At 37.5% G+C, this 20,685-nt stretch overlaps 1 protein-coding gene across 1 annotated transcript in view; it reads right to left on the bottom strand.

Annotated features, from left to right (window-relative positions):
• The window catches only part of MAP3K15 (mitogen-activated protein kinase kinase kinase 15), a 78,297-nt gene that overhangs the window by 43,495 nt on the left and 14,117 nt on the right, over positions 1–20,685 (bottom strand). Inside the window, 4 exon segments of the mRNA XM_031599345.2 lie at positions 1,012–1,180; positions 3,537–3,727; positions 11,846–11,869; positions 15,177–15,316. Coding sequence (XP_031455205.2) covers positions 1,012–1,180; positions 3,537–3,727; positions 11,846–11,869; positions 15,177–15,316 — 524 coding nt within the window.

Here is a 20,685-nt window from a genome sequence, read left to right as displayed (position 1 = left end):
AGAATACCCTTAGCCATTTACCAGCACTAGGAAGGAGAGGTGTTGAGTCTGGCTGTTTCAAGCCTTAGTGAGTGCTTCTGATGAATTACACTTCATCTGGTCACTGCAAAATTCTATTCTGCACAGCTTGTTTTGCAGAACCTCAGCTGGTTGTGCATTCATTTTAGTTTTTCGGGAGGTTACCCACATACACACTGCTGAAGAGGCCAGTTCACTGAGATGGTCTTTCACTACTTAATCTGTGTGTTCAATATATATTTGAATGTGATTACATTTCTCCAGGAAGACATTTCAAATGAGTGCAAATGCTCACCAGAGGTGATAAAAATGATATGGATAAGAAACAGCAGGAGAATATAAATCTCAGAATGAAAAGTTGGGTGATGCAGAGTAATACAGTCACCCACTGCTCTCATGTCTCATTTATACTTGCCAAATAACCAACTTAGCTCCTGAAGAAAAAAAAAAAATAATAAATCTATTGAATGGTTGGAAGTACATTTTAAAAGTGATATCAAACACAGAGCCTGGCAGCTCCAAAATACAGTGTGTAAGCTGTGTTTGAATAAAATCAAGAAAAAAAGGTGTACCTACTTTTATAAAGAAATCAGTATTCCATTCAGTTATAGTTAACAACTTGGACACTTCTGGTCAATACATTGGTCAAAACAAATCAATTTTATTAGTTTCCAAACACAGTTGACTGTGGGGAGAGAGGAATAAGGGGCAGGGAAGAAAAAAGCAAATGTTCACCTTGCTTGGATGAGCTTTCATTATTTATATATTTTAAAGAGGTTAAAAATGATAGAAAATAAGCAAAAAAGTCTCCTAGTCAGTGTCTCTTGTTCACAAGTAAAATAAATAAGAGTCTACAGCCCCTTATAGCTTAGTGGTCAAGTCAAACTGTTAGTGCAGAAATTTAGGGTCAGCTTTGAATCACTCTTTAACAAAGTCTTGAGAACAAACAAGTTTCAAAATCCCATAGTAAAATCACCTTCTTTAGAAACATACCTGTATATCTCGGTAAGAAAGAAGCAGGTTTATGACAATATCAGAAGTCAGCACTTCAGTATTATCCATACGAAGCTTAATTCTAGCCAGCTCCTTAGCCAGTTCATCTCCTTGGTACTTCTCTCTAGCCTTCCTAATATCATTTAGCAGCGTTTCTTTATAATAGGCACTGAAGAAGTACAAGACAGACATGGAAAGAAGACTTAGATATTTCTTATGAAACAGAACCATTTAGCTTAGAAAACACCTTCAAGATCACCAAGTCCAACCACCAATGTGACGCACTAAGTCCTATCATTAAACCATGCTCCTTGGTGCCACACATCTCTTAAATAGAGTGATGGGGACTCCACCATTGAACTGAGCAGGGTAGGGCAACTATGAAACATCGCTGTATTTCTAATAAAATAGCATTTCCTAATAGAGAAAACTACATCAAATGTTTATCTAAACCTAAATTTTTCACCAGTTCATACATCCACCTTGCTTCACCTCAGTCTATCGGGCTATGTATCAATGCCAGGATTTTGAGATTATTTTTTTTGCCACAGTAGAACTTTGCCACATACAGAACTTGGTATCTCTCTCTTTAAGAAGACAGTATTTGGAGTGACATAGAGACAAAAGATGATGGTGACGTAAAGAGGAGATATGGGATTTTATAACCAAAAGAGGAAAGAAACTTTCAAACAAAAACCAAAACAAGCCACCAAAAGCTAACCTAGCTGTAGTTCGTTTGATGAACACAATGCATCATGTGTATTAAAATGAACATAATATTTAACATAAAATCCAACAGTAGGAGTTTCACAACTTATTTTAGTGCACATTGTAATACCAGAGATTTGGAAGATTACAAAACTGTATCCTGTTACTAATACGAGAGTTATAAACCACTTGGACAGACTACCTAGAATTAAGGTTATCTGGAGCAACTTATGAAGCTAACAGCTGGGAAGTCAGCAGGTGCTGACAGATACTCAAGTGTCTACAATGCTGGTTGTTTTTTTGTTTGTTTGTTTGTTTACAAGTTAGTATTGCAGATATTCAGCTTTGCTAAACACTGAGCCATACAAATAGCAAAGAAAATCAAATCCTCTAATTGTCTTCTACAGAATGAATACAACTCTTATAACTGAAAGACAGCAAAGCCACATAATCACTACTGAAAAGCTTTCAAAATACTGTCAAATGGAAGTCAGGCAAAATTCATCATGTAGTACCAATGTCAAGTTCCTACCTTCTCCCAGGCTAATAAAAATTAGCCCCTCTTGTGTTAACCAAACCTAAGACAGATATTGTGGTGATCTTATTTGAAATATTTTTTAAAAGTATCCAAATGACTTAGGAATGGAAGCATCACTTAAGAATGATTTTACACGTAACCTTTTCAACATTCAAGCTTTTGGCAGAAATGTGGGGTCATCAAGCTACATCTTCCTCCTCACTGAGATCTACTACAATAGCATCTAATTCTGTATCAGTCCAAAAGCTCTTTACAGCCTGAAAACTGAAGAGAGAAAACTGGCTTGATTGCAGTGCTTTAATAAAATATTATCCTTACGCTGACAAGCTGTACTGACATTCCACCCCTCTTCTTGTCCCTTTCCTTAAAGTGGGCCTGTGTTGCCTATCTGTAGCTTCCCCTCCAGCACTTCTTTGGAGAAGCAGGAAGCAGCTTGTGTTTTTTCAGGCCAGTACTTTCCCAGACACTGCCCAGCAAGGTTCCAAAGAACAACAGACCTGCTGTGGATGGAGGTGAAATTGGTGACGGTGTGTATGAGCAGGTATACATACGGGTCCCAACAGTGGAACAGGCAATGATGTAAGAGAAAACAAAACAATAACTGCTACCTCATGCTTCAGACACAGGGAAAAAGATAATCTAGAAAGTCAGTCTCTCCCAGAAAAAAAAAAAAAAAAAAAAAGACCAACTGCAAAGTACAGGAGGGACCATTCATTGGGAGACACTTCTGTCTCCAGCCCAAGTCCTCAAAACTCTAACAGTCCCCTCTGCAAGCAACTGAACAGTATCATGTTTACCAGGTGATATCAGAAGGCTAATATTAAAACAAACAAGCAAACAACAACCAAAAGAAGAGGAAGAGCTACTTTCTATTCCTACCATAGACATATATATACACATCTCCTTAGTGACACGAAAAGATGATCTGTGGCTTTGAGTTCTATGAAAAGGCTGTGACTTTATCTCCTATTACAACTTCATACACCGTAAGTCATATTGAAGCACTCTACTTACTGGTAGACTGACTTTGCTTACTGATATTTTAGAAAGTAACTATAAATCACTTCCTAGCAAAACATGGCTAGTTAATTGCAACCGCTGCAGGACAGTGATCTGGAAAGCAGTAAAGATAGCAGCCTCTTTTATCACTACATTAAGTGCAGTGAAAAAAAATAAAAATATAAATAAAAAATCAATGCTACTAGGAACTCTGTATCTGTTCCACAACATTAAGAAGAGAATATCGGAGGTTCTGTAGGTGAACGAGTTACAAAATTACCATGATGTAACATGAACATCCTTGAGAAGGCTGATAAACCTGTCCACTAGAGGAACACAGAGTGGCCCCAGGATATTGTCCCAGCTAGGCTGCATATACTCAGAAGCTCTTCTCTGGGCATCGCTTTCACAGCAGAAGTAGTCAGAAGGGGTAACAATGTATGGAATGAAATAATAATTTCCACTGGAAGCCTAAAAGAAAAACAAATGCAGTTTAGAAAACAATTTAAAGTGGAAATACATTTGTGTAAACACAGAAACTATTTACGGTCAGAAAAAAACCAGCTGGGTTTCGGTTGGCACCCAAGGAAGTTTTAGTGTTTAACATAAGATTTGCAAGCATTAAAATCAATGAATTTTGTATGGAAGAGTTACAAATATTAGTAAGTAGTGAAAAAGTATTTGGATCTGTTTAGAAACAGTACAGTAAAACTGTTCACCCCAGGGATGGGACACCCACAGCTTCTATGGGCATCTGTGCCAGGGCCTCACTGCCTTCTAAAGAATTTCCTCCTAAATCTCCCATCTTTAAATTTAAAGACATTCTCCTCTGTCCTGTCATTATCAAACTGGGTAAAAAGTCACTCCCTTTTCTGTTTACAAGCTACTTTCAAGTACTAGAAGGCCACAACGAGGTCTCCCCAGAGCCTTCTCTTCTCCATACTGAACAAGCCCATCTGTGTCACCCTTTCTTTGCAGGACAGGTACTCCAAGCCTCTGATCATCAGAAGAGCCTGTGCTGCCATTAAGCATCAAATACAAAATAAAAAAATAAATTAAAAAAATCTACACCTTGAAATATCTGAGACTTTTAACACAAAAAAATCCCAAACCAAAAATCCTTAACAGGCTATAGACAGTGTAAATGTGATCAAGGCCCTGAAGTTGGTGAGGAAACAGGAAATGCCTTTCAGAAAATACAGTTAAGTTCAGATGCAATTCTTCAGCTCCTGAGCAAGACCCTAAAAGCAGATAACTAAGACTAGAAAGATGATATCCTCTTTTGAAGTACAGCTGTTGTCCGCTGTTAAAAGGAAAGTAAAAACTCAGCCAAACAATGCATTCAGAGTCATTACATATGAGCCCCAAAGCATGGGACAGTATAACACAACTGCAATCAACTACCACTGAGTATCTATCTGTTGTCACCTTGGGGATACCAAGATATCAAACATAACTTTCATTTTACTTCAGATCATCTAGGACTGCAGTAAAGCAGCAGCCATTTAATGTCACTGGGACACTGGGAGGATGCCAAAAGGACTGAAAGAAGAGATATGAGGATGGCACGTTTTTATGTGCATTAAGAAACTACAATACAAAAGTAAACTGTTCACAGAAAATAGCAGAGTATTCAACTACTGAAAATACAGACAGCAAAAGCCTGTTGCTGATCTGGATTTGGAAGGATTTAGAACTTTAAATGATTTCTGATGGATAAAGATCAAGCCACACTCATTCTTCACAGACCTTGCAGTACTGTACCTTTGTTGTAATAATACCATTATCTGTTGCAATATTACCTCTACTTTCTAGGAAAAAAAATGCAATTTAAGCAACCAGTATGTTAAATTAATTTAGTCCAAGGTTTATTCAAATATGCACTAAGTTAGGTGCAGTGCAAAAGTTGCTTGATTATTATTTCTATTTTAAGCCCACAATAACAAATTAGGTCTTCCTGCGATGGGGACAACAGCAACAATACAAGCTGAAAGCAAGATACAGCTTGTGATGCAAAGAGAAGTGCAGTTATCTCCTGAAATAGCAAAGCAATTTTCAGAAAATATTGAATGGCATGGATGAAGCATTATATTTCTCAAGTTCATCTATTTGACTGAGGCTTTTGCCTCTTTCTGGATAGCAAAATCTCTGCATTTGAAAACACATTTTCTCCATACCATAAATATTTTTACATGCAGAAATCAGGAAAACTACACATATTTCAGTGTAGTTTCACCTTGTTTGAAGAGCAACCACCACAGCTGTAGCTCCAAAAATTTGTTTGTTGTGTTTGGGAGTTCAGTCAGGTGACAATGGATGTCTTTGGTATTACATGTGAAGGAAAAGATATTCTGCCTCCTGGCAGAAATATTACTGCATATAGCACCAAGGAAACAAAACACTGTATGCCCTATACACACTACTTTGCAATTTGTGGCCATTCCACCTGCAAATACATATAATCTAATTGTGATAAGTTTGTATCTTTGTGGTTTATATAGATCACACATTGGTTTATTTCAGGACTATTAGCCCTTTTTATCATCTCACATAGAGAAATCTTTAGGTTTAAGAAATGTAGAAGTTTAAAAATAAAAGAAAGACAGACTGAAAAAAAAAAAAAAAAAAAGAAGAAGAAGAAAAAGGAAAAACTCTCAGCAAATAATGTATGTGCTAGCAGTGACACTTTCATATTCAATCACAACAGTTCCATCCACCAGAAAAAGAGCCCAAGGTAGGAACATTAAAAAATTACAGAAAATAGCTGCAAGTCAGTTGAGAAAGGGACCTGCTTCTTAGAGGAAAAGGGTGGAAGGAATTAAGGACAAAGTCACATCTTTGCTGAAGTAGTTAGGCCCGCAGAAGCCATTCTAAGATCTTGGCATGATGGGCCAAATGTAATGCTTTTTTCATAAAATCCTCCTCTAAGTATTTTGTTAAGGCTGTTAAAAGTGAACGTCTGACCTTAATAATGGAAACAGTTGTGGGGTGTTGTTTTTTAATCATCCTGCTACAGTTATTCTGGCCAAATTGCCACTTTGTGACAGAGACACCAAACCAGAATTTAAGGGCTATTATTTTGAATGCAGAGTAAAACTTCTGCATCTTCAGAGAGGGAATTTTGCCTTCACAGCTAACAGCTCAGCTATTCCACTCCAGCCATGTAGTCCTTTTTGTCAATCACTCAAGGAGCATTAAGAGTGCTCGCCCTCACTTACCAAGCAGTTGGGAGAGCAGCATGCCAGATGACAGCAAATGACTCAAAGAAGTCACATTCAGTGAGACTAATGGACTTTTATCTTAAGAATTCACCATAAGAATCCATTCGTATCTTAAGAATTTAAGTTTCCATAGTAGCAGCTTTCTATGCCATCACATTCCTATCTATCTTACAATATAGGTGACTCTAAATTATCATCAACTTTTAAAAACACTCCCTGTTCGTAAGTTGAACATAAGTAGTGTCTACATAAATACTGTGAGAAAGATTATCATAAAACAAACAATCCACACACAAGATCTAGGTTGCAAGTAATATGTACTCTGAGATTATTATGGGTGCAAAAGAAAGCGTGATTTTTAAAGCACCCTTACATAAAAATGCTAGAAACACAGTAAGAATATGGCATGTTTATTAAGAGAAAACAGATTTAAAATGATACATACTTTGCCTATCAGGTTACCATTGTGGTATTCAGCAGGTACTTCAACTCGAAGAAAAGTTTTGTGGTTGGCAACCTACTCCAAATTGAAATAAAACAACAAAGAGGAAAACACCAGCATAAAACAGCATGAGAATCAAAACAATAGTTATGACACATGAATAGAGAAATGATTAAAGTAAGAAACAATGGAGAAGAAATGTAGATATTTATAGTAAATCCATATTTACAAAAAAAAAAAAAAAGAAAAATAGCACAACACATCGCCAGCAAGAAAGTGGAATGTGAGGTTTCTTTGTTTTTCTACACATCTCCTTGTGTCACCATTAACTTGCTTTAAAAGTCTGACTTCTTGACAGTGGCAGATTCATTACCTGATTAGTTAACTATAAGCCAATTGCTACAAATGTGCCTCCCTTGAGACAGTAGCATTTCCATAATTATTGTCATAAATTAATTTTAAAAGCCACAGTTTTCATTATGCAAATAATAACTGTTATAAGTAATGATCAGTAAAAAATATTTTTAATATTTCTATTTCCTCTCAAAAAGGAATAACAATGGACTCTCAGCTACCCTGCCCTCTTTCATTCTGCGCCCTTTTGAAACTTTTACTACTTCTGCTGCCTCCAACTTTTCAGTAATAAATTATTAGACAATCACCATACAATCTTTTATAAACTGTAAAAATAATTAAAATATATATATATAAAGCCATTCTATGATACTACTTCTTCATATTATCAAATTTATATAGCGTAATCATACTTCATTCAATCCTTGGGACTACTAAAATGGAGAATGAGTCCAAGTGTCAAAATCTTTTATTTAGATTTCTTATATGTTCATTGACTTGAAGAATTAGCTACCATAATTTATACAGCTACTGAAGCTCTGAAGAGACTTGAGGCCAATCACAATAAAAAGTGATTTTTCAACATAAAAATTCCTTTGGCAAGGATAAATTTCAATCTTGTTTCCTTTGGATTAAGGAGAACTTTTGCTAACAGCTCCTCCATAGCCAAGCCATCACTATCCTCTATAATTTAAGAAAAAAGAAAAAGCCCCAAACATTTAAATCTCAAAATATTTCTTCAGGTACATAGACCTAAGTAATAATAAACTTTTTGGTTTAATAGCCATCCTACTTCCCTTTAAATACCTTCTCCCTCCCCACCACCCTTCAGATTAACAGTTATTCAAACTCCTTCAGGTCTACTATCAACTTACGAACTAATGAAAAATTCTCTTTATATTCTAAACTTGCCCTGATAATTTTTTCACAAGGGAAGTTCTGGCTTATATTCTCAGTGTCACATTCAAATAAACTGAACGGATCAAAGCATTCAGTGCTAGAACTACTGTAAGAAGGTCGGAACATTCTGCTTCCTGACTCCAGCAGTTTTTAAAACACTTCCTGTGCACTCTTTTATTCTCTCCATCTTGGACAACTTTACACACTATTCCTTAAAATTCTATAGAGAGAGACAGAATTTCCCTACTGAGAACAAAAACAAACGAATCAAGGATATCAACAACATTTTGTACCAAAATATAATAATTTTCCCATGGATTATGTGTAATGCTAAATTGGGGGAAGATTTTCTAAGCAATTCAGGCTTTTGAAAATCCTTGAAATTTTATTTCTTTTAGTAAACCTGTAGTAACTTAACATCTAAAGAAACTCCAATGCACAAGCCAGTTTTCCAGAGAGAAATGCATTTTCCTGTACCCTACAATCCGATAGCGCTCTCAGACCTTAACTTGTTCATAACAATACAGGAAACACATTGTTCTGTCCAAACACACATCTCTATTAGTTTTATTATTGATTACTTTGACAGAAGAAAGGGAGCTGTGCCTAAACTATAAATGAAATTAGCAGAAGGTTGTCCTCAAACCTCCAAGGAGCTCTATGGAAGGAAAACTAACTCATGGGGCACTGGCAATATTGACCTTGCATGTCATACAAGTGCAGTTCTGTTCTGGGAGCTGAACTCCCATAGCCAGTAATTCTTTCATAAATCTAAAATCTAAGTACACAATAAATTATTGATTCAGAACTTCCATTAATTGTCTGTGGGAGTCAAGTAGATCTGAATCAACTCTCAGTTTTTATCCTGGAAATCTTTGTTCCTGGACAGTGGAAGGAAGCTATAAACCCAGTTCTACTCCTACTCTCTTTTTCCAGACATGAAGCTATTAAATATCTCAAGCACACACCACCACAGCATGCCACTGTATAACTTTCTCTTTTAGATCAGCTGTGCTCAAGCCAACTTTCAAATCAATGCTGTAATTTTTTCTATGCATTGTTTTCAGATTTATGTCCAGTTTCTTCACTTTTGTCTCCTCCCTGATGCAGAGTTAGCATAATACTTTCCTTACAAAGAAAATATCAACTTTTTTCAAGACTTACCTGCTCAAAAGCCACTAAGGACACGCAATACATTCATCTTTTCTGCATCTTTAGTATGGTTCCACATCCATTCTATGCTGTTATCTTTTGCACTTTTGTACATGATTTGATATTTGCAGGACAAACAGCAAAGGTAAGGACAAGAAAACCTGAGAGAAAGGTCCTAATTGCAGAACTGCATGCAGAAAGTTTCACTCTTGCTGCTGGAAAGATTGTGCAATGTGTCTGGTAGCAATCTCAATTACCTTCTTTCCTTACATGAGCACAGACACAGAGTACCGAAGCAGCAAGAGGACTTCTCTTCATAAAACCAGTAATGGTAATCCTGTGGCTACCTTTGGGTTGGAAGAAAGCTTAGCAGATGAAGTATCTATCCTTCTTCCAGTGTATCTCCACACTCCACCACAGCGTGTGAAGAATGCACTTAAGCTCTTTCTGCTTCATCACAGCTATGACAGAGGCATACCAATAGGAAGATCAGTTCAACCAGGAAACATGATAGGAAAATACAGACCCGTAGCAGAGTATATTAAGTGCTATATGTAATAGTTAGAAATGAAACTGCAGTGGTTACATGACTATTTACCTCACCGGATGTAGTAAATTCGTGTCAATTCTGTAACTACATATCTAGCACAGCAATCCTAATTAGCAACAGCCCTCCAAAAAAACCACTACAGAACTTTCATTTGTTTGCAGGAGTCAATCTGAATGGCATTCCCCATATTTTCCTACCCTGGAAATCCTCATTCCTGGACAGTGGAAGAAAGCTACCTTCCCAGTTCTCCTATTCTTACACGATATATTTTATCAAGCATTGAAGCAGTGGCACAACACTGGACTGCAGCAAACTACATGCCACTGCAGACACATCATGTGGCTTGCAAGGAGGGGAACTGTCTATTTGAAGCCAATTCCAACTTAGAAAAAGATTAAGTTTGAACTTATTAATTATTTAGCTTGCCAATCAGTTTATTGCTATTTCAGATTAAAAAACTGATTAAAAAAGAATGCAACATGGGAGCACTATACAATAAATTTACTATCTAAGAGAATACAAATAACTTTGAGTAATATGAAAGGTAAAGAATCCATACTTGATATTTTAAGTCAATTATTTTTTCTTCTGTATTTTACTCACAATGGTCTTTGTAATCCAAGTACTTGAGGAAGTAGGCTACACAATTCCTCCTCTCCCACTTTTTTAGCACTTTTTTGCTAACCTGGTGTTTCCAGGTCTGATGCAGGAAACATTGCCAAATCCACTTTTTCTTCTCTTCCTCATGAAGCTGAAGGAGATCCTAACTCCCCTGTGGGGAGAGAATCAGCCAAAAGAAAAGACTGCAGGCTGCTAATCCATGGCACTAGGATCCATGGCACTAGGATCCACTTTTGCACTACCTCAGGAGTAACCACTAAATGGCTCTTGTCACAATTCTCTCTCTGGCTCTAGAGGGGAGAACATATACTTGTGACATCCAGCAGTTATAGCCTGAAGATGGAAGTAGCATTATTCACAAGGAAACCTCAAGCTGTTCTGAGGCCTCTTTTCACAGAGGTGCAGACTAGGAAATGCAGTTCCCACTGCACAGTGAAACCAGATCAAAGATATCAAAGATCACCACAACAGACAGGAAAAGGACTTGGACTTACTCAACCTGATCTATCTTTAGCCTATATACTTGCTGCGGCCAAGTATAAACTGTAACTCAAAATAAGCAGCTGTAACTAGTAAATTATCTCTTTTAGTTCTCTTCTAAATGATCAGTTTAGCACAATCAAAAGCCATTTTATTGTTTTAATCCTGCTTAGGATTACTTCAGAAAAGAATAAAAGTATATGGAAAACATATAAAGATGTAAGTTCAAGATTTTTATGAATTCAAAAGCCCTCAGGATAAGTGTTTAATGAAAATGACCACTGATGGAAAGTATCACAAAATTACAGAACTGTGCAAGATATTGTGGTATATTACAGTAAGCCTAAAATAACTACTGAATTGTATCTTTGTTGAGGTTTACTCACTTATTTGTTTTCCTTGCATTAAAGTTAAAAATGTTTTTAATTGGGGAATGTTTAGCATTCCTCAGCAAAACCTGTGAATTTGTGAAGAAAAAGATGGGTACACAGTAGTCAAATCTGCTTGATGTACAGCCTTAATAAGGTATCACACACACATTCATATTTATACAAATGAGTGAAAGTGGTAGAGGTTGAAACAGATTTTGAAATTTCAAGTCTATATTTTTATCTATGAACACACATATATAACATACCTACTGGCACTTCTCTAGAAATTAAAAAGGAACTCCTAAAGGAAAGTAATTTTTTTCATCTATCTTTTCTTTTGAAAGGAAGTCAGTAAGATTCACTTGGTATTGTACGTAAGGAAAACAGACTCCCTTGTACCATAAAGAGCATATATACATCTGGTAACATTGTTGTTAAAATTGTTTCAACTGTAGTTTTCATTTTGCGTTTTAAAATGAATGTAGATTTAATACTTACTGTATTTTTCTGAGATACCATATCCTGGAAGAAAAAGAGAATAAAGATGGTCATTTTTACTGAGAATTATTATTACGTCCAATGAAATTAATGGTATACACACATACACAGGTACAAAGGTGTTCTTCAACACATAATCTCCTTTTCCTGCCATACCAAATTCCAAGTAAAGGACAATGTCAAAAAAAATATCCAGAGTTCGGTTTCAGAACGAATTAATGATTCAGCAAATAAACCTATTTAAATTAGTGCTCAGAAGACAAAGAAAACTTGTACTTGCCAGTAACTGGAGTTTCTCAAGCAGGGCACTCCATAAGCCTACTGGACACTTGTGAATCAAAAGCATTCAAAGCTGGAGACTTTTGTCTCAAAGAATATCCTTAAGATACCTAGGCTCCTTTCCTACCTGGATGGGCACAGCCCAAAACACTCCTGCCTCTAGTTCTTCTGACTATGAAATCTAAAGAGAGAGATTGAAATCATGAGGAGAATGACAATTTAACATAAACCAAACCTCAAAGATCTCCAGCTGTTGGTAAGTAACCTTCTCCTTCTTGTGGTGGTATGCATGTCCAGTGAACACTGCTTGGTGAAATAAAGAGATCTCCAGATAAGCTACTCTACAAATGTTAGAGGCAGACTTGTTTCTAAGCAAGGTTACTGAAGTAATTTAACTGTATGTGCTCTAGCAATCTAAAATCATTCTTACTCAACACCTTCACATCCGACAGCCTCAAACCCTTGCAATGATGGTGCCCATGTATATACCAGCAGACTGAGCATTACTAACAGTCTAAGAGGTTCAGTTCCACAATGATGAACCTCTTGAAATCCAGCCTTTTTATTATGTGCTTAGAAATAGGTTGTTTTGGAAACAACACTGAAGAAATTGAAGATACAACTCTTGGGAGAATCTCAAGGATGTATTCTATGAAGTGAACTAAATAGTCAGGCTGCCTGAACTTCACAGCCACTCCAGCAGGAGTAACAGTAAGAATACTGCCTTCATAACAGCTAGGCTAGACGCTCTTATTGGGCATGTAAAGCAACCCAAATCCAAGTAGAGTAATATATTCCTAAAAGCAAAGGGAAAATAACTGGTTAAATTAGTCAGAAATGACAAACCACCAATAGACAGTCAACTATTCACATCAAGGTATCTATACCTAACAGAATTACTGATTAGTGCAAACTCTTTAGGGCAATAAAATACTTCAGAAAAAAAAAAAAAAAAAAAGATTGAAAGCCTAGTCATCTGAAATAAACACCTGAAAGAAAAGCTAAAAGTAAACATGTCCACTTAACTAAACAAATATCTCTAATAAAATTACATCTGCTGTTGATAAAAACTTCTAACTTTTTCCTTAGGGAAAAAAATGAACTCTTCTGAAAACTACCTAGCACCTAAACCATGAAATATGCCAAGAGATCATGAAATGTTCTTCCCTGAAGGATCCCAAGAATAATCCCTATCCACCTTCTGAAGTATTCCTAAAATGAAGTCTATTTGTATATTTCAACAGTATCCAACAGCAAACTGGAGCTCAATTGCAAAAGAAGTACCAAGAACATCAGGATAGGACAGAACCATATCCCCATATCCTGCTAAAACTCCCCTGGTTTTCAACCAGATGACCTCTTCAACTTGTTTCCAAAAACTCAAATCAATTAATCAAGTAATTTTGATCACATAGTAAGGTATGCCAGGGGACTGTTGACCAAAGTGATTATACAAACTGTGAGATAAGAGATACGGCAGGGCTCAGTGTCACTAGCAGAGCTCCCATGAGAAGAGAAATTAAGAGAGAGAACAGTTTTTCTAGCCCTATGTGATCCAGTCATACTCTAGCGTTGCGAGGTCTCCAGCTCTGTACTTGAGCTTCAAACTCTTCAACGAAAAGACTCAGAACTGACACCGCAAAGATCTGCAAGCTCGGGCAATGAACTGTCTGAAACCTGGCCCACAGATAGATGTGAGTCTGGAGGTCATCCATCATCCCTCCAGTTACAGAGCACATGCTTGCATATGTGCTTGGCATGAAGTGCAGAAATAAAAACCGTTCTCCTCATTAGGTGGAGATACGTAAAAGATGACTAGCTTGGGCTTCCCAAATTTAGGCACCTGCTGGGGAGAACCAAGATGATCAGAACACCTGAGATACAACTTAAGACAAAGATTTAAAAAAAATGTGTTAATAAAAAATAAAAACTGCAGTCAGGTATATTGTCACTGCAAAAGGAAAACTTGTATGCCTGCCCTTAAGAAATTATTAGGGCAATGAAGGGGATGCAAGAATGCCTTGACACATATTTGTTGTATCTATTTGAGCAAAGGGTGTGAGGCTCCATCTCTGAGGTCTTGTGACTCCAGATTACACAAAATGTGAAATGCAGAAAGCAGTACGGGATTCTAGACTCAGAGTAAAACTGAACACACTGAAAGAAAAAGAAGCTGCGACAGGACCCAGCTCTTCTGGGAAGAGACAAGGAGTCTCAAACGCAATTAACATTCAACTAAATATTCTTATTTCACTGGGAGAGGTTGGAGAATTCCAAGATAGATTTTTGGACATCAGTGCAATGAAAAAATGTTAAATTATAAAGGGCAATAAATCAAAAGAAGAAAAAAAAGCAACCTCACACAGCATGAACAACACTGTTCTCAGTGAAGGTAGCAAGAAAAAGGATATTATAAGAATCAGTAAGTGGTAATCTAGACGTGTAAGTAAGAGTAATCTAAACGTGAGCCAAATGAACGAGAACCTACGCTGTGAAAGAAATATCCCACTATAGGACTCGCAGCCAGAGCAGCATTAAAAGACTTCAGTGTATAGCATGTTTCCCTACTGTAATAGTGAACAACAGGTCTGTAAAATGATTTGATAAGGATTTCTTCCTTGTCTCTTCCTTATCTTCATCAAAGAGAAATAAAAAGAAGATAATAAAAAAGAATATTCCTGTAATCTTAGCTTCTCAGAAACTAGGAGATACTAACTTCAGCTGAGAGAAGTACTTAAATGTTCAGAGTAGGCTGCAATACATTACTTCTTCGAGCATCATTACTGGAAGTAAAAGTGCAGATTTTGTACAAGTCAAACCATCTGAAGCAAACCCAGTATTGCAGTATGGATCTTTTCTTATAAACAAGCTTTTACATTACTCTAACCACTGCTATTCTTGGTAGTAGCTATTATTCTTAACAAGATTTTGCTAAATAGTCATTAGGAAATCACACTCAATGAAAGTTTCAAAAAAAACTACACATATTTGCAGGATCAGGTAGTTAAAGATATTTCCGAAAAGAAGCAAGATTTTGAAGAGAGAACCTTACTTTGAGAGACTGAGCAGTGTCATCATCAGTGCCGTGGTAGAGTATAACATTATTTGCCATGTCAAAGCTTTCACGCACACCAAGGTGGTAGAACAGTGATGGTTGCTTGGAAATATCACTCATATCCACAACTGCAACATCTGAAATGAGAGAGGGAGGAGAGAAAGTGCTAAAAAAGAAAAAAAAAAAAAAGTCTTAAAACACATTTCATTATTACAAAGAATTTAACATGAATTATGAGATCACACATACATTAGTAAGTACAAAATCAACAAACTTAATTAAGGATCATTTTCTCATAGTATGAGTAAATATTACCACGCACTTGAAAGATACTACATCCAGAAAATGATCACAGTATTACCATAACTGTGAGACATGGTCTACGAATTCACAGTTTTGAAATCACTGCATCAGGTATACTGCAGGTGAAGAAGGAGCTCTACTTTTGCTCCCCAAGCCAGGCCTGATGGTCTGAATACCCACTAAGATAGGAGATGTGGAATCCCCAGGTGAAACCTCTGAGGAGAATAAGGCAAATGAAAATTAAGGGAAACCACAAGATCATGTTTATTTTCACTGAATCTTGAAGTACAGTGGAAAAATAAATAATTTGTGAAGTTGACTTTTAAAAGCTACACTCATGATGCAGTTTGAGGTGCAGGGCAGGGTGGAATACAGAACTCAACTACAAGCAGCTTGAGCAAGACTTCCAGTGCTCCTGGTTAGCACTCTAGACAGAAATGAAGTAAGAAACTTTGCATCAGTGAAGATGACCTATACAGAGAGGTAAATAGAAATACCCTGCACTATATGCACAACAGCTGAGATACACACTAAAGACTTGGAACTCACTGTCTGTTTTTTATGTGATCTTAAAGACCAGCACAGACAGAAGAAGTAACTGGAATAAGGACACTTATGCTGTTTTTCCCTTGATCCTTGTATATTCTGTGCTACCTAAGAAAGCTGTGGTCTTAAGCTTTTCGAAGGCCTGTGTCTGCATGACTGTCTGCTTTCACTGCTGCGGGATAGACGGCTAAATGTACATCCAAAGTATTCATAAGACTAAAACTTGGGCATTCAAACCACAGGGCAGTCTGAGGTACAAAACAGATTCCAGAGTCCCAGTTCAGCAGGGCAGTAAATCCTGCACCTCTTAAGCTGCTAACAGACAGCTCCTGTATCTGCAGGGAATGACGGAGAAGAACGAAGCTACTAATAAACAAGAAACCCATGAGCAGGCCAGGCCTGTTGTGTGAAATCCAAACAAAGCAGTCAGTTCACCTGGGCTTCACTGAGGTTACCTACCAGAAGAATCAATGCCTCATACTCAGTATGCAAGTTCTCAGTAAATCCAGCAGTGAATATACATTCCTGTACAATTCCACCTGGGTATTTTAAAGGCTGTGCTAAAGCACCAGACCCTGGGGTCAGCCAAACCTTTTCATTAGCCTGTTAAAGCACTGTGGGCTTTTGAGTCCACAGAAATGACGTGCCTAAAAACCGAAATATCTCTACTTAAAACATAATGATTTAAAAAATAATTAATAATATAAAATAAAATCATGGTAAAGTGAGAAAATTCTCCTATCCCTGAGCAATCTCAAATCCTGCACCACCTACTGATTGCCTTTCCAGTTCCTGCTCAATGAGCTTTCTGCAGCAGAGCTAATTGTTAGCATACCGCATGCTACAGGGCCATACCAACTGAGCAGGCTTGAAGCAGTAAACCCCAGCTTCATCCACACATCCAGATTATCCTCACCTCCAACATAACAAAAGCAACTGAGAAAACATAAGTGATCTATAAAATAAACATTTGGACAAAATAACAAGCAGACCTAGAATCACATTAACTCAAAGAAAAAGATGAAGTTGAAAAAGTTGGACTGTTTTTAGTGCCTGTATAACCTAATTTTGTGGAACTGTGCTGTGGAATCAAAATCTCCTTCCTGGTGAGAAGATTTAGACAATGTGTTCACGTAGCACACAGATATTGCATTTTCCAATACCATGTGAGCAATGATCCGTAACAGTTTATTTCAACAAGGCTACCCACAGCCCATTGCTGTGCAAGCCTACATCTGAAATTTGCCTCCTCTTGACTGCCGCTCGGTTGCAGTGTAAGTTGCACCAGACCCACATTAAATGGGCATAACCACAGAAATGTCCACAATAAAAAGGGGAATTATTCAGCAGTTAACACTGATAAAAGATAGAAGAGGATGAGCTTTTCTTGTCTATTCACACCTCATGAACACAAGTGTGAATAAGGTAAAATAAATAGAAGACTGGCAGCGAAGATGAAGGTGGCATCACAAAAACATACATGCACATGGAAAAAATAGCCCGAGGAAGATGACTGAATAGATCCAGTCTGACCATGGGAACCAAGGGATGAAAGCAAACACCATCTGACTAAAGCAGAACATCAGAAGCACTGATGGCAGCGGAGCAGAGCAGTGATAAGACCCTGTGTTCCCAGAGTGGTCTCCACAACCCCTCCAGCAGGAACAGCAGTATGCTGGGAGCAGGAAGGAGAGAATATGCACCTATCCACATAGCAGCTTTAATCAGGTGCTAGGGAAGCATATCTTGAGTTTGGTGAGGTCAGGAAATGAATGTGAGTGGAGAACAAATGATGAATAATCAAAGCTAATTAAAGCAGCAGCTCCCTGAGACACATTCAGTGCACTGGTGTCTCGCTCCGATTTATAGGAGGGAGAGGAGGTCCTTTTAATATCTGTATACCCGGCGTGAGATTAAGAAACAATGGTTCAAACGTTGGTCCGACCAGTTTATTACAGATCTTAATTAGGGAGATGGGGAAGGGGAGGACGGACGCTATTATGAATTAGGGTAATGGCGAAGGGAAGGAGGGTGATAGAAAAGGTAGGAAAGAAGAAGCAAGGAGTCTTTATAGAAAGCAAGTGGGACATAGTCACCACCATGGATCCAGTGTGGTTCGTAGCTCAGCCTTTGATCTTCAGTAGTGGTGGGTCATCGGGCGTTGTTGTTCTGTTGACAAGGACAAGGACCGTGACCATGGTGATGATGGCCCCTTTTCAATGCTTTCAAAGTGATTGAGTCATCTGTCTTTGGAGTGACAGCTCAAATCCAAAGTGGTTGAGTCAGCTCTCCTTGGAGTGGCAGCTTCTGGCTCTGGATCTTAGCGGAAACTCCTTTGTTCCTATCTTCCTGGCCTTGCCAGCAGATAAGGGGGAGCAAGGAGGCACCAACTTGTATCTTGCCTTCACAGGATACAATGGCATCATCCCCCAGTTTCCCATAGCAAGTTGGAGTTATTTAGTCACAGGCCAGATCTTCCGCCAGTAAGCACTCCTGAGCACTTATCTTCCGGAGGCAAACAGCTAAAATTGTCCACACAGTGATGTTGATTGCCACACAGCAACACCCATCACTCATCTCCTAGACAAGTCAGTCTTATCACAAGAAATACCTCAGGAAGCAAGCTTTGAGCCAAAAAACAAAGAAGGATTCTCACAACTGGGCACTGCGAGTACAACACTCAGTGACAGTGATCATTCCCCAGCACTACTGTTTTCAGGGCTACATCTCTTCAAGCTGTGTGAATCACTCAATGATTCACAAATACTTTTGTTTCAGTTGTCCTATGCTTTGCTAGCAATTGATGCTAAAATCTTTCATCTACAATTCTTGAAACACAAATAAAGGATCCTGAAGTACAACAACATATATGGAATGGTTACAAAGAGAAGAATTTCCATACTTCTAAGGTCTGTGAGATACATAAAATTAATACTACTGCACAAGTATCTGCTTAGCAAAGCATGATTTTTAAACAGAAACAAGTTGATCACGCTTCATCCTCTACTCCCATCTCTGCATCAGAAAAGCCAATTCAAAACGCTTTGCAGGCTTCTGTTTCCAAATTCAGGTTTAGCTTCCTTTCTCACAGATAAGTATTGATCAAGAATTAATGCCGACTTTTTGGATAGCCAGGTTGTAGGTGGTAATAGCTGAAGTTCAGAGTAGAAGTCAGCAGAAGCAGCTTGGAAGAAACAGTGGCACATGTAGTTAGAGGGAAACTGGTAATGAAATTAACCAGCACGATACACTCACAATGCCTGAAAGCATTTTAACATAAGCAGAAAACACAAAAATTGTGTTTATTTTAAATATCTTGTTTAGCCACAACTAGAAATTTCTTGTTCTTGAGTTCAATTCTCACCTGCAACCTTTTATGCTTTGAAATTCGAATAGCCTCAGCACCACTAATTCTCATTCAGCAAAACCATCCCTTGGGATACAGTGATCATCAGACAACCACCCAAAATGCAGCATGGACAGATTGAGGGGCCAACATTCAACTCGAGCTTTCTGCACAAGCACCCGTTTCATCCAGAGTGATCCAGAACAGGGTTACATTCAGACCCAAACATTACAGCCACTAATCATGTCAGCACTGTGGTGTTACTTTACAGCAGTGCTCAGGCACCGCCTCTTTCATCTGTCCTCTGGTACAGAGGACACACATTAAAAATAGAAATAGAGCATATTTTTAGTGTTCCAGTGGTGTTTACTGCCGTTCAGGAGAAACGAGTATTTAAAACTATTATACTATTTGAAACTATTATTAATTCTTATAAATGTCATGAATACTTCATCATGGTTTAGAACTGATATGTACTCCTTATTGTCAAAAGAACCCATTCATCCCAAAAATTAAATCACACACAAGAAACTACAATTCAGTTAAAAGCAGCAGAACAAATTACAGCGGGTAACTAATACTGTCACTTCTAGGGATTGACATAGAAACTAGTTGCTCATTTACTTTTATGTCCTGGGGCTTTCTTATTTATTAAATATCACCTGAATCTCACAGTTCTCTCCCCTTAACTGCACATTAAGGATTTTATTTGTTGTTAAATTAAAGGAAAGGTTCTTCCAATGTCCTTGGAAATGAAAAGCAAAAACTTTATAAAACATTATTAGATGTTTCCTAAATATAACTAAATTCACAGTAAAACTGTACGTTTCAAGAAGGCAAAGCACTAATCTAAAATAGGAAAGCAGTTCTACTGATCCAGAAAAGCAAAACTTGTGCCCAAAGAATGTCTGTGCTTATATTTAACAGATCTTCCAAGAGTGTTTCTAAAACTCTGCCAGACAGAATACAACTGTGCAACTTCAAGAACTGGTGCATGAAGAAAATTAATATAGTTAATATTAAATCCAAAAGTAATGCAAATCCAAAAGTAGAATGCACTTTTAAAGCTCTGCACAAGCATGAATATGAAAACATTGCCTGACTAGAAAACATTGGAATAGCAAAACACCTGAAAAGAACCTGTCACTCAGAAGGCGTAGAAAAATTTATTTTTCTTCTTTTCCTAAAATGTTAACTGCATGAAAAGAACTAATCCTAGACAAACTTTTCTTGCATTATTGAACTGCAGAAGTTAGAAAATATGTAATTTACTCTAAACAGTGTATGACTAAGCTTAGAAATTGCTCATTG

The sequence above is a fragment of the Phasianus colchicus genome, chromosome 1 (genome assembly GCF_987193195.1).
Source record: "Phasianus colchicus chromosome 1, bPhaCol1.hap1.1, whole genome shotgun sequence".
NCBI classification, from domain to species: Eukaryota; Metazoa; Chordata; class Aves; order Galliformes; family Phasianidae; genus Phasianus; species Phasianus colchicus.
This window is presented reverse-complemented; position numbering and strand designations above follow the sequence as displayed.